Raw genomic sequence first — 14,866 nt, 5'->3', positions numbered from 1 at the left:
CAGGGCCCTCCTGACTCGAGACCGATGCACCAGCTGCAACGGGAAGCCAGTGGGGTCCAGGGATTGCATTTTCAGATGAGATAGTGTCTTGAGCTCCAGAGGCAGACTGAGAAGTTGATGCGTCATATTTATTCACTTCAGGAGCTGGTTCATCAGACTGCATGTCGAGATAGTCGTCAGCATCTGGGGCTGGAGGGTGAGATATCGCCCTAGGTTGTGGGGCTGGAGGGTGAGATATCGCCCTAGGTTGTGGGGCTGGTGGGTGAGACAGCGGCCTAGGTTGTGGGGCTGGTGGGTGAGACAGCGCCCTAGGTTGTGGGGCTGGTGGGTGAGACAGCGCCCTAGGTTGTGGGGCTGGTGGGTGAGACAGCGCCCTAGGTTGTGGGGCTGGAGGGTGAGACAGCGCCCTAGGTTGTGGGGCTGGTGGGTGAGACAGCGCCCTAGGTTGTGGGGCTGATGGGTGAGACAGCGCCCTAGGTTGTGGGGCTGGAGGGTGAGACAGCGCCCTAGGTTGTGGGGCCGGTGGGTGAGACAGCGCCCTAGGTTGTGGGGCTGGAGGGTGAGACAGCGCCCTAGGTTGTGGGGCTGGAGGGTGAGACAGCGCCCTAGGTTGTGGGGCTGGAGGGTGAGACAGCGCCCTAGGTTGTGGGGCTGGTGGGTGAGACAGCACCCTAGGTTGTGGGGCTGGTGGGTGAGACAGCACCCTAGGTTGTGGGGCCGGTGGGTGAGACAGCACCCTAGGTTGTGGGGCTGGAGGGTGAGACAGCACCCTAGGTTGTGGGGCTGGAGGGTGAGACAGCGCCCTAGGTTGTGGGGCCGGTGGGCGAGATCTCACAGGTTCTCCATTTACAATGAAGGGACCAGTACTGACTACAGCCATGGCATCTGGAAAAGAAGAAAAAAATGACATCATAATGAGTCGTATTGTATCAAGTGATCGGAAGGACAATCTTGCAAGGAGGAAACACTCAATGGTAAACTACATAGCATCATCAATACAGTACTTGCACTGACCAATGTGTGAAATCCCATGAGTGTGATCTTTACACTTTGATCTACAGCAGTTGCAGACCATTGCATTATCAGTCAGCTCCTCCCATCTGAAACAAAATCCACTAAAATCAGTAGTGTCAACAAAAAAAGAAAATGTATTGAATAATATTAGTATATCATAGCTGCAAATACCTGGACCGGAGTTTCTTGTAGTTGCAGGACTTCAAGCCCACAGTGATGCCCTTGTCTGAAAGGACCACACTACAGTGGATGTACACCTGTAGACATAAGATCCAGTTCATGTTTACCAGCACATTCATCAACTACTCAATGAATGACGATAAACTCACTGGTCAGTTTATGCAGCAGGTAAACAAATCATTGGTCAGTGTATGAAGATAACAAACTCACCCCAGATTTCAGCCGTGAAGTGTCGAGAATGAAATTGATTGCATCCTTCCTCCCAGAAGGGACAAACTGTGCCATGGTATGGTTGGATCGTGACGTGACTGTGCACCTGAAAGAACAGTGGATTTGTTTTTGAACCATAGTTCAGTACAGAACTGTGCACTGTAGCTATTGCATCATATGGCAGCCAAGGCTATGGACTTTAATGTTTTGCACTTTTAAACAGTGGCAGCCAAGTCTATCCCGTTGTTGTGTCCAGTGTATGTAGCCATATTAGGATATACATGATATAAATGTAATGTTTCAATAGAAGGGAAATCAAATACCACCCCAATTGTATAAATTTACTAAAACTTCTTACTTTAATAATATGCAACAGTGCCCCGTCAGGCAGCAGATTCTACATGGACTTTAACCCATTCTGACCGGGCACCCATTTTGGTGTCAGCATCATGTTATGCTTTAGCCATTTAAAAATAGCAGATCTACAAGCTCATATCGCGCCACCGAGTGGCGCGATACGAGCTTGTAGGTCTGCTATTTTTGAAAAATCGAAGAGCGACTGACATTTTTAGAATCTGATCTCAGGTCAGAATGGGTTAACCCATTCTGACCGGGCACCCATTTTGGTGTCAGCATCATGTTATGCTTTAGCTATTTAAAAATAGCAGATCTACAAGCTCGTATCGCGCCACCGAGTGGCGCGATACGAGCTTGTAGGTCTGCTATTTTTGAAAAATCGAAGAGCGACTGACATTTTTAGAATCTGATCTCAGGTCAGAATGGGTTAAGCTGCAAACCCCGCACCTTACCCTTTGTTCAAGATGACTGCATGGCGAGGTCGCGTCTCAGGAGCAACGGATTTAGACACCCAGCAGGACTGGATGAAAGGCCGCTGCTCAGTTCCACATTTAGCCAACACCTGCAGGTGGACGCTCTGGCCTCTCTGGTAGAGGTTGGACTCTGCCGTGGTGGTCCAGGATGCTGCAGACAAAATTATATTACACTTTAGGTTTGCAATCTATAGTCATGAAGACTTACTTTACAGGGAAAAGATCTTTAACTCACAATTCATGGCATTTATGGTAAAGCTCCAATCATTCACCACGCTTGGAAGAGGTACGGAGAAGGCAAAGTCTGCGGCCCCATGATGTGACCTTTGTGCATGAAAATGTAAAAGGTTTGAACTTGCATCTTCTACTACGAAATTTGAAAAATCGGTCATTTACACATTTCAAAGATAGTGATGACAAGCTTCAAAGCATCATGACTGAGATTGCAGATAGTAGAAAAGTAGTTGAAACCATATTAACCCATTCTGAACGGGCACCCATTTTGGTGTTGGCATCATGTTATGCTTTAGCTATTTAAAAATAGCAGATCTACAAGCTCATATCGCGCCACCGAGTGGCGCGATACGAGCTTGTAGGTCTGCTATTTTTGAAAAAAAATCGAAGAACGACTGACATTTTTAGAATCTGATCTCAGGTCAGAATGGGTTCGTCAGACCAGCGTGTGTCCGGCGGAAACCTCGTATGAATCTGATCTCAGGTCAGAATGGGTTAAAGTCAAGACATATGGGCCTACCTGTTTGGGACACAGGAGACCGGCACAGTGAATGGTGCTTGCCACCAGGTAAGAGGACTTCTAGGGATAAAATGGAGCAAATTGTAGAACACGTCCAAGCCATTCTGAGTCTGTGGAACATAAATGATACATTACATAGAGGCACCAAATTACAGACACTGCAGTAAAGTGGCATATTCCATTTGACATACTCACCACCACATGATTTGTTCCACACCGAGCAAAGTCATAAGTGAAGACAAAGTTTCCCTTTGAATATCCATTATGGAAGCAGTCATCACCAAGCTGTAGGTCCTCTCCACTCAATAAGACACCATTTAATTTCTGCTCAACCAGCAGTGTGAGCTGAGATCCAGTACAGGACACCTGAATTCTTGGAACTTCCGTGGGTGGCGCGTTAGATTCAGGGCCAATCTGCCAAGAACTTAAAGATGTGTCATAAGGGAGATCATTATCACCGACGCTGCCAACTGGAGAGCGGTAAACATCTTCTATAAAATGGCGAGCAGAGAACTTTCCGAACGGCTCCTGAAAAGCAGCTACAGCAGGAGGACACATTGCAATAATAAAGCACAGTCTCAACAGCTTCAGAGGCCCCATGGTGAAGCTCATCGAGTAGGCAGCGCTTTCATTTGACCAAGAGGCCTGGCTTTTAAAGGGTTGAAGAGGAAACCATGCACAGGTGCTGGCAATTAACCTAATTAAGTTAAAATAGTGTGGCCTATGCCTACATTGAGTTAGCAATCAGCAAGCTTGGAGAACAAGCTCCGCAGGCAGTATCACACACTTTGTCTTGATGAATTGAAAATGGAGGACCTGATGTAAAGAAGTCGAGTGCTTTTTCTGTTTTTTTATCAGTTTTTGTATTGACCTGTAATTTCTTTTAAATGTACCCATTCTACAAGCTGTTAATACCATTTTCAATCAATCAAACACAGGCCTAATGAAAAAATGATAGTCATTTCCAGAACGCATGTGGAAAGGCCAATTTGCTGCTCAGGGGCTCACATCCGGCCTAGAGCCCGCCCACTATCACACTCCACACGCACACATTCATGCACGCACGCAGACCGTTTCCCTATCCGCTTTAGACCGGATCTGCAGCCCTCAAAGTGAATATTCGTCTCAGTAGTAAATATTATAGTAATGTCAGTCAGGCAGCCTCAGGGGGAATTGTGGGCGGGCCAAATACATCTGGTCCCTCCCACTACGTGACGACGACCATCCACAGGTGAGCAGTGAGGGGATTCAGGGGAAGGAAGGAGGAAGAGACACCAACACAAAAGACAGAGGTGTACAAAACAAATATCTATAAAAATAGAGAGAAATGGCTTTATTACCGCGACTGTTATTGGGCTGCATGTGATCAACTGATAATAATCACAAGAACAAGTTCATCATGTCATCCTTGGGTAAGTTATTTACAATGTGATTAACTTTTTTTTAAACAGAGCCGAAGTGAATGCAAAGAAGCAGAAATACGTTTCTTTTTTTTAGGTGTGGCCACACTGTCAGGTAAAACGGGGGCTGCTGCTGGTGGTGAACGATGCTTTCTTTCTGGTTTTTCTTGTTTCAACAGCCTTTATGTTCAGTTCTTAAACTGAATGTGGCGGTAATTCATATCTGTTGTGTTGTCGCATTCTAGTAGAATATCTTTATTTAATTGTGAAATGTTCGTTCATGCTCGGATGAGTCTTTATGCAAAGGTTAAAATATAATAATTGACTGTACATTATTATAAAATGTGTATGCAGTTTGTAGATTGGCTACAGTTCACACGAAAGTACAGGTCAATACAAAAACTGCTACGAGGATAATCACAAAACCAGAAAAGGCACTAAAACTTGTTTACATCTGGGTCCTCCATTTTCAATCCATCAGAAGACAGTACACTGTCTTCTATGCATACATTGGATGTGTTTTCCTTGCTTTAGTCGCTCTGGATAAAGAGCGTCTGCTAAATGCCTAAATTGTATTGCAAATGTCCTGCAGGAGAGATTATTATTTCTTCTGCCACAATCGTCCAGGCAGCTACTTGGCACAGAGAAGCTTGGTCTACTAACATACTAGCCCCATGAGCGTAGGGAGAGGGCACATATGGGGCTACTAACATACCCGACTTTCTCAATGGAAGTGTAGGACTGTAGGTGCAGGCAAGACCACCTTTAAAACCAAACCAGATGTTCTGGATAGTAGGCTAGGTGTATTCTATAACATAGCTCTGTTATAAACGGCATGTTGGGACTAAAAACAGAGGAGACTAACATAATCAACACTGAATGTATGGGTCAGTTTACTCTGTAAACACGAGCCCTCAGGCCAGCATTCATTGAATGTTTGAGCATATACCACCCTGACCCCACCCTGAGCTTTGTCCCCTTCCCTTTCAGGTGGGTCTTAAGCCACCTACACACACACACACACACACACACACACACACACACACACACACACACACACACACACACACACACACACACTTGTCAGATAGCCTATGGCGGTTGAAGGTTCCCAAACCTTTTAGCTCAACACCCAAACAATAAATTGGATGTCCACGTTTGCGTTGTGAGCTTATAGATTCATGGAATCACTGAGAAATAAATCATTGCTTTAAAAAAAAATGCAGAAACACTGCCTTGGCTGGCTGGGTGGGAGTAGCCTGGTTAATAAACCAGACTAATATCGCACGGACCGCAATTTATTTTTGCCAACGGCTGATTCGGTCTGGTTTATTAACCAGGCTAGGGTGGGAGATGTAATGGTGGTATTGTCTGCTCTCAGGCCCGGATTGGACAGTCTGGCGATTCTGGCAGAAGCCAGGGCTGGGCAGTCATGGGGCCGGGGGCTGAGCCAAAAGAAAAAGCAATCAAAAAGACATAGTAGTAGGGCCGTCTTTGGGCCGGTGAAGGCAAATGCCAGGGCCGATTTTCTGTGCCAGTCCGTGCCTGTCTGCTGAGTCTCATGCTGAGTATGCTGCCATCACTGCAGCCATTCTCGGCATGCTCCTGGCTGTAACGCATACACCATCACTCATCTCTGCTGCTGGGTCAATGACGTTTGTGATTAATTAGCTAGCCTAGTTGTTAATTAGGCGCTGTCTCTCCTTTCTCGGTGTGGTTACCTTGCTGTGCTGCTGCTGAGCCCACAGACCCCCCACCTTTCCCATACTGTAGTACCATACTTTCTTTAACTGATGTCTGATGAGTTCCTGCTTTTTCATAGAAGTGTGTATTTGTATGTCTTTAAATGTTCTGATGAATTGAAAACGGAGGACCCTGATGTAAACAAGTCTTAGTGCTTTTTGCAAAAGAACGACTAAAGCAAGGCAAACGCATCCAATGCAGTACTACTAGTGCATGTCTTCATCCAATGCAGTACTACTAGTGCATGTCTTCATCCAATGCAGTACTACTAGTGCATGTCTTCATCCAATGCAGTACTACTAGTGCATGTCTTCTGATCCAATGCAGTACTACTAGTGCATGTCTTCATCCAATGCAGTACTACTAGTGCATGTCTTCTGATCCAATGCAGTACTACTAGTGCATGTCTTCATCCAATGCAGTACTACTAGTGCATGTCTTCATCCAATGCAGTACTACTAGTGCATGTCTTCATCCAATGCAGTACTACTAGTGCATGTCTTCATCCAATGCAGTACTACTAGTGCATGTCTTCATCCAATGCAGTACTACTAGTGCATGTCTTCTGATCCAATGCAGTACTACTAGTGCATGTCTTCTGATCCAATGCAGTACTACTAGTGCATGTCTTCATCCAATGCAGTACTACTAGTGCATGTCTTCTGATCCAATGCAGTACTACTAGTGCATGTCTTCATCCAATGCAGTACTACTAGTGCATGTCTTCATCCAATGCAGTACTACTAGTGCATGTCTTCATCCAATGCAGTACTACTAGTGCATGTCTTCATATCCAATGCAGTACTACTAGTGCATGTCTTCATCCAATGCAGTACTACTAGTGCATGTCTTCATCCAATGCAGTACTACTAGTGCATGTCTTCATCCAATGCAGTACTACTAGTGCATGTCTTCTGATCTTAGTCTTAGTGCTTTTTCTGCTTTTATCCTCGTAGCAGTTTTTGTATTGACCTGTACCTTCGTTTGAACTGCAGCCAGTAGGACTATGCTGTGTCTAATGTGTTTTGGCGGGGCTTGCGGTAGGACTATGATGTGTCTAATGTACTTTGGGGGGGGCTTGCTGTAGGACTATGATGTGTCTAATGTATTTTGGGGGGGGCTTGCTGTGTCTACTGTCCAATGTGTTTTGGCGGGGCTTGCTGTAGAACTAGGATGTGTCTGATGTGTTTTGGCGGGGCTTGCTGTAGGACTATGCTGTGTCTAATGTATATTGGGGGTGGGGGGGGCTTGCTGTAGGACTATGCTGTGTGAACCTGAAGGACAACAAGGCCCTGATGAAGATGGGCCTGGGCCTGGTCCTGGTGGGTCACGTGAACTTCCTGCTGGGCGCCCTGGTGCACGGCGCCGTCCTCAGGCACATCAACGTCCACGACGTGGCCCGGGCCATGGTGTACGCCATCGCCAACGTCATCGCCATCGTGGCTGGCCTCTTTGTAAGTAGCACGCTTCATTTTGACAGCAAATTCTGATTTAGACTCAATTCTACCTCAAATTTACTGAGATGTAGATTTGCACGCTATTAGTCCATTCTGACCTGAGATCAGATTCATACGAGGTTTCCACTGGACACACACTGGTCTGATTGACCCATTCTGACCTGAGATCAGATTCTATTCTATTTTTCAATAGCTAAAGCATAACATGATGCCAACACCAAAATGGGTGCCCGCCGTCAGAATGGGTTAGTATGACCCCGGTGTTTGCTGAATTATGGTAGGTCATTATTTGGCCTGTAATTATTACAGCCGAAAATCACAGACATGGTCGATTATTCGCCCGCGATTAAAAACACAGACGTCCTCCGTGATTATTCTTTATTTCCTGAGGTCCCTGGCGTAATACCAATCCCGTGCGAATAGGGCTTTTAGTCGACTAAATATAAACAAATTAGTCCTCGTCTTGGTCAACCATAGTAACACTGCGTGAAAAACGCGAAGCAGTGGATTATGTTTATACAAGATTCAACAAAGGCCATATTGACACTGTGCTATAAAAAAACATTTCCATCTGATTGATCTCATTTCAATGTATACTTTAATTGTTTCTTTCCAGGGCATAATAAGTGGAATCACCGCCATTGTCTTGTCAAAAAACAAGAAAAACAAGGGACTGGTAAGGACTGTTACTCATTCGTCTGCTTAGAACTCTCAAATGAACTTTGTCCTCTGTTCTGAGTGTTGATATGAGAGAAGTCAAACTGACGACTGAAGTCACACAGGACGGCTTAATCCTGTATTCAAATATGGAACACAGACACACACACAGACACTGATAATAAAAATAATACCTTTTTCTGAGGAAATAGCCTTTTGATTTGGCTACTACAAGATAAAGCAATGTTTTACTTCTTGGCTAAAAAAAACATGGATTGGTCCAGCTACATAATAATCATAATAATGCATTTTATTTATAAAGAACTTTACATTCTCACATATCTCAGAGTGCTACAGGGTTGTTGTTACAATTCCAAACATGCAAACATGACCCGCTTTAATTACTTAATTAGTCTAAATTAGTAGCTTAATGACTAGTATTAAATATTGTCTTTTTTTTATGTCCAATATGTTTGTATTTAGTTCATAAAGTAAACATAACTATACTTAAAAGCTTTTCAAAGGTATTTGAAATTTGTATTTTTTCAAATTTTAAATATACCAAAAATAGCAGATCTGCAAGCTCAAAATGCGTCTCAGTGCGACGCGTTTTGAGCTTGCTGCTATTTTTGCTACGACAGTAATATATGCAATGTGGCCCTCTGTGGCGTGAGTGTGGAAATATAGTGGCCCTCTCTCCATCGTCAAAGTTGCCCAGCCCTGCTTTAAGGCCATCTGTGTTGTGCTTCTGTTCTCTTCGCAGAAGTGGATTCTGTTGGTGTTCAGCTTCGTGGCCGGTCTCCTGGCAGCTGCCTCCACTTTGGGCCTGATGGTCTCCATGGTCAAAGCCATCATTCACGGCGGACGCAGTCTGCTCACGCACTGCAAGAATCTGGACACCATCATCATCGTCGATGCCTTTTCCAGCATCACCAACGAATGTCCCTTCGACCCCACCCGCATCTACGTAAGTCAGGAGACGTAAAGAATGCCCCTTTGACCGCACACACACACACACACATACGCAAGTCGGTAACATAAAGATGGACGTACAGCTAGAACCACTGGAAGCAAGTAGTATATTTGAGAAAGTAGTAAACGAGGTGCTGGCCGCCTGGCCCCCTCGTGCAGACGGCAATTATTGTTGTTACTTGGATGTCTCCTCTCCACCAGGCGGAAGGCGTGGTCGAGCCTTTGTTTTTGACTGATCAACATGAAACACACTCCCTGACCAGAGCAGGACCTCTGCTCCAACCTTTTCTCATCTAGCTGTTATACTGCCACCAGGAGGCATTTATTTGCAAAACATATTTATTAAAGGTTTTATGACATTAATTTTCATTTATTTTTCTTTTTTCTTTTAGGTTTTATGACCTCAATTACACCCAAAAAACCTGAACTTTGAACATTCAGTGGATCTTCTGTGGTCTGAAGTTTTCTTTGGGGTTTGGAAGCCTTTTGAGCTACAATGAAAACAGGCAACACAGTGAAAACAGTGACATCTGCTGGCAAATCCCATTGACATATATGGGATTTGCAGGGTCTTACATCACTTACTGCCGGCAAATCAGAGCACCCGTTTGAGCCAGAAAACCCCAGATCACAGAAAATCTACTGAATGTTAAAAGTTCATGTTTTTTGGGTGCAATTGAGATTAGAAAACCTAAAAAAAAATAAGAACAATTCCAAAACCTTTTTTTTTATGTCACAATCCCTTTAAATGACATTATTTAGTATTATTATAGTCATGTGATCAAGACGGTTCTGTCCAGTTATTTTCATATTCCATCCTGATCGACTTCTACTGGCCTGGCAGAGACCTGTGCTCCGAGCTTTTCAAGTCGTATATATATGTTTATTATTGTTATTGGCCTATTAATGCGGTTACATTGTCTGTGGAACCGGAAAACAAAGTCATTTTGCTCTGTGTACAGTGACGCGACGGACAGAAACGTTGGAACGCTGAACTGGGGGACGGCTGCCGTATTTTTAACCCATTCTGACCGGGCACCCATTTTGGTGTCGGCATCATGTTATGCTTTAGCTATTTAAAAATAGCAGATCTACAAGCTTGTAGGTCTGCTATTTTTGAAAAATCGAAGAGCGACTGACATTTCTAGAATCTGATCTCAGGTCAGAATGGGTTCATCAGACCAGTGTGTGTCCGGCGGAAACCTCGTATGAATCTGATCTCAGGTCAGAATGGGTTAAGTTGTAGTTTGTGACATCGTTCTGCCCTCTTTGCCCTCTGCCAGGGAACCACGGTGATCCTCTGGGTTCCTCTCATCGCGATGTCCGTGGTGGAGATGGTGTTCTCCTTCCGCTGCTTCGCGGCCTGCACCTCCTTCCTGCGCATGTGCAGACGAAGGAGGCCCATCCAGGCGAGACGAGTGAGTTATCGTCCGTGGGGTTCCTCTGTCATGTCGTCAGTTGGGTTTTCAACCCAATTCCATTTCAACGGCCATTTGATGAAAAAAAAACACAAAAAAGACAAAGATATTTTGTTGTCGTTTTGCATAAGACTTTGTCTACAATTCCATGCTTTTGGAAAACGTTGACCAAAATAACAATTCTTTTACATTTTCTAATTGTGTAGACGTGAATGAAGTAATATAATGCAGATGTTTAAGAATGATTTTACTCTTCGAGAGCATCAAATGAAACCAAATGGACCTGTATGGGTCCATTTGGTTTCTTTTTACGCCCTCAAGAGTTAAAGATCTACAAGGGACCACTTGGTTACCAACTCTACGCCATTTAGCCTCCAAGGACCACTGGTTGAAAACCACTGTTTTATGTGATTGCAGATCACATATAATATAATTAATAAAATATGTAATGTAAAAAAGAATGCGTCCCTTTCAAACAATGTAAAGTCTGCTCACATTCTTCTATGCTTCCTTTTACGTCAGTCGCTCTTCGATTTTTCAAAAAAAGCAGACCTACAAGCTCGTAGCGCGCCACTCGGTGGCGCGCTATGAGCTTGTAGATCTGCTATTTTTCAATAGTTGAAGCATAACATGATGCCGACACCAAAATGGGTGCCCGGTCAGAATGGGTTAAGCCAATACGTTTCTCGTCTGCTATAGAGGGGTACGTCAGTGTCGGACGATATCATCTACAATACCTTCTGCGTTTTTGCTCCAGGTGCGTATCCAGAGACCTGACGAAGTGGCGTCGTCATCGTCATCGTCGCCACCGCCGGCCGCTCCGCCGCCAGAACCCGAACCCGAGACGGAGACGGACGCCGAGGCCACGGAGCAGCACGAGCTGCTGGAATGCAACGCTACGTCAGAGCGCAGTGACTGGCTCTGACCCGGCGCCGCGGCGCAAACCCAGAGGAACCACATTTCATAAAAAAAGTACTGGAACTTTACAGTTACATGGGTTTAGAGCAGGTATTGGAACCTATAGAACCAGACCGGTTTAACCTCTGGTCTTTAACCCATTCTGACCTGAGATCAGATTCATACGAGGTTTCCACTGGACACACGCTGGTCTGACGAACCCATTCTGACCTGAGATCAGATTCTAAAAATGTCAGTCGTTCTTCGATTATTCAAAAATAGCAGACCTACAAGCTCGTATCGCGCCACTCGGTGGCGCGATATGAGCTTGTAGATCTGCTATTTTTCAATAGCTAAAGCACGACATGATGCCAACACCAAAATGGGTGCCCGCCCAGAATGGGTTAAGGTCGCTTAACCTTACACCTCTTATATGCGGTATAACGGTGATTCTGTGTGCAGACGGCAGACTTCCCAACAAATACGACATCTTCATTAGGCCTACTGAACATTATACTCTTTGTTTCCAAAGTGTCTGCTTTCATTGCTTGGAAGGAGATGAGTATAAATGACTTCAAACAACTTGGCACGCTCGGTGCGTTTGCAATGTTACTAATGCATTTAAAATGTACTACTACCTTTACGAGCACATGCATGTGTCATATCGGCACAATATATCAGGATTCCTTTTATATATATATATATCGATTCGATAGCAATAACGCATTTTAACAGTTGAACACTTAACATGAAGAAGGACATATGCATCCCAATGAGATACTGTACCCACAGAGTCTAGTCCTTCCACACACACACAAAGTTCCAGAGCAACGGATTGTGTGGCCCTGGTCTTGCCCTAATGGGACTGATCGAGGGTAGCTACTGGGACGTAAGTCGGGACTTGATCTCCCCCGGCTGCGTCACCCGAGTGAGGGGTATGATGTTGCGATATACCCGAAAACCCCGATGACCTCGGGATACATCACTGAGGATGCGTCCCTGCAGGCAATGTTTTTTCCCGTTCATACTGATACTGTACTTAATACACAGATATTGAGTCAACTATGACGTTCCATGGCCTTGTGTTGTGATCAGATGTTGATGCAATGTATCGGGCCATTACATTCACTTCAAGGGGTTAGTCGAACGAATGGAATGAATCGATTATAACCATTGATTTTAACCAAATACATTTTCAAAAATACGGCAGACATAGCCTTGTGGGCTTGTAGGTCTGTTATTTTCTGTCTTTGTACATAAGTGTGTATAATGGGGCTTAAGTGGTTGATCAGACTGATGTATATGACAGGTCAGTTAGTATTTTTTTTCTTCGCACGATTTGTATGATGTGGCGTGTGTACTTGAATTCCGTTAGCTCAAGTGGGCAACCATTTTATATTATTATGATATAATGGAGGCCTTGCCGATATTTATACCGCTCTCTTTCTTCTTTCTACAGGCTGCCTGTAATCATTAGTAACCACTTTCCACAGAAAATGCATAGTTTCTGTGCAGTGGTTTGAGTAGAGTATAGTGTTGGTAAAACATTAGAAAAGCCTGAAATTGCTGTTCCACTGTTATACTGTTCCAGGTCAAATAAGCAAGTCGAGCATGATGCATGCTCGACTCTGGAGTCTTATTTTGACCTGAGATCAGATTCTAAAAATGTCTTGTAAATCCTGACAGTTTTCTGAAAAAGCTATGTTTCTATGTCAGTCGTTCTTCGATTTTTCAAAAATAGCAGACCTACAAGCTTGTAGCGCGCCACTCGGTGGCGCGCTATGAGCTTGTAGATCTGCTATTTTTCAATAGCTAAAGCATAACATAATGCTAACACCAAAAGGGGTTCCTGCCCAAAATGGGTTAAGACACCTATTCTCTCAGGCTAGTTTTATGTTGTTTAATTGTTTGGTTTGTTTGGTTGATTGTTGGTTCTTGTTTTTATGTAAGGCGTCCTTTGGGGTTCATGAAAGGCGCTATATTAATTCAAGCTATTATTATTATTATTGCAGTATATATACCTTGTCAACATGGGGTCCAGGGAGCGGGTCAGGGACCCCCCCCCCCCCCCCCATTGGTCCTTGAGTGGGTTCCAGGGTGTGCCCAGCTAAATGCCAGTTACGGGTCTGCAACTCTAGACCGTGTACAAGTATTGTTTTACACAGTTTTCCTTGCACAAAGTTACATAGCTAGCTTTTGGCACATTATGAGCCAATTGTAAACCTCGAGATATCAAAGTCTTTCTCCTCCTTGAGCATGAACAGCTCCTTCATTAGTGCGGACGGTACATAAACCCCGGTTCGTCTGGTGAGCCTAACATCGTATGCGTTTTGCTTGCTCCAGTTAGCCTGACACTGTTCATTTCGTTTCACTTTTGAATCGCCAGGATTCTTTTTAATTTTTATGGTAGCGATTCAGGGCTGGGAGCCAGGCTGTGCTCCAGTGGCACCATAGGTAAACACTGTGCAGTTATGTTATCGCAGCTTCGGAAAGGTCAGAACTTGAAATGCTGTTTTTGTTCAAAATACTGCAAAACATCTTACTTGTCATGTATCACTCGATGTGTCCAGATACGGAAGTCTAGGTGGAGCTACAGGTGGAGAATCAATTTATGTAACCATGTATCACTATTTTAAGGGTAAAGGGGGCCATTTTCCTTTTCCATTTAAAGCATAACCGAGAACCAGCCCAGCGGATGGCTGCTCAGATGGCTTTTTGACTATGGACTAATATTACAATTTAAATGTACTTGTATGTTTGTGACTAGTAAGCGGGAACAAAAGTCGCAACAGTTTTTAATGTTTCTTTTTTTTTATTTGAGGTTGAAAAGTGTGGTCAATACAATACAGACTGATATGTCACACGTTTTTTTTAAATGAAATTTGCAAGCACTGTGGTGGAATAACTTTCCTCCCGTTGCAGAATAAAAACAATATGTACAAACATTGAATGAATTGTGGCAGTTTTTGTCTGCTTCCCATTTTACTGAACATTAAAGCAACAATTATTTCAGTGAATAAAAACGTTTTAACTAGGGTTGTCCCGATCCGAACACGTGACCGGAAATCGGGGGCCGATATTAATATTGGACTGGATATTGTCTGTGATTTTGGATATTGTACTATTGTGAATTATCGTATGGGGGGGGGGGGGGGGGGGGTGTCTGTTTCAGCAGATACTCAAAATCAAATGATCAGAATCGGATTGGGAGCAACCCTAGTTTTAACTCGTCTGTATGGTAGAGTATGTTAATGGAACCTATAGTGCGTCTTCAGTGGTTGGAGGCGATCGTCCTACTTTTCTAGTGAGAAACATCGGTCCTGTAAATTTCCCC

The 14,866-nt window shown here is 44.2% G+C and overlaps 1 protein-coding gene across 1 annotated transcript; it reads left to right on the top strand.

Moving 5' to 3' along the window:
- The first annotated feature begins 4,246 nt into the window (after positions 1 to 4,246).
- Positions 4,247 to 11,664, top strand: tmem54a (transmembrane protein 54a). The gene is made up of 6 exons (XM_083791576.1): positions 4,247 to 4,400; positions 7,389 to 7,585; positions 8,205 to 8,264; positions 9,009 to 9,212; positions 10,501 to 10,635; positions 11,393 to 11,664. The coding sequence occupies exons 1-6, from the start codon at positions 4,388 to 4,390 to the stop codon at positions 11,558 to 11,560; spliced, it is 777 nt and encodes a 258-aa protein (XP_083647702.1). The 5' UTR covers positions 4,247 to 4,387; the 3' UTR covers positions 11,561 to 11,664.
- The last annotated feature ends 3,202 nt before the right edge of the window (positions 11,665 to 14,866 follow it).

This window comes from Protomyctophum parallelum, assembly GCF_964188405.1.
Source record: "Protomyctophum parallelum genome assembly, chromosome: 20".
NCBI lineage: Eukaryota > Metazoa > Chordata > Actinopteri > Myctophiformes > Myctophidae > Protomyctophum > Protomyctophum parallelum.
Note: the sequence above shows the minus strand (reverse complement) of the source record. Positions and strands in the feature narration are given on the sequence as shown.

Excerpts from the sequence above, each read along its gene's own strand:
- tmem54a (XM_083791576.1), top strand. Across the intron at positions 7,586-8,204 it reads CCATCGTGGCTGGCCTCTTT|GGCATAATAAGTGGAATCAC; the intron begins GTAAGTAGCACG and ends GTTTCTTTCCAG. Across the intron at positions 10,636-11,392 it reads GGCCCATCCAGGCGAGACGA|GTGCGTATCCAGAGACCTGA; the intron begins GTGAGTTATCGT and ends TTTTTGCTCCAG.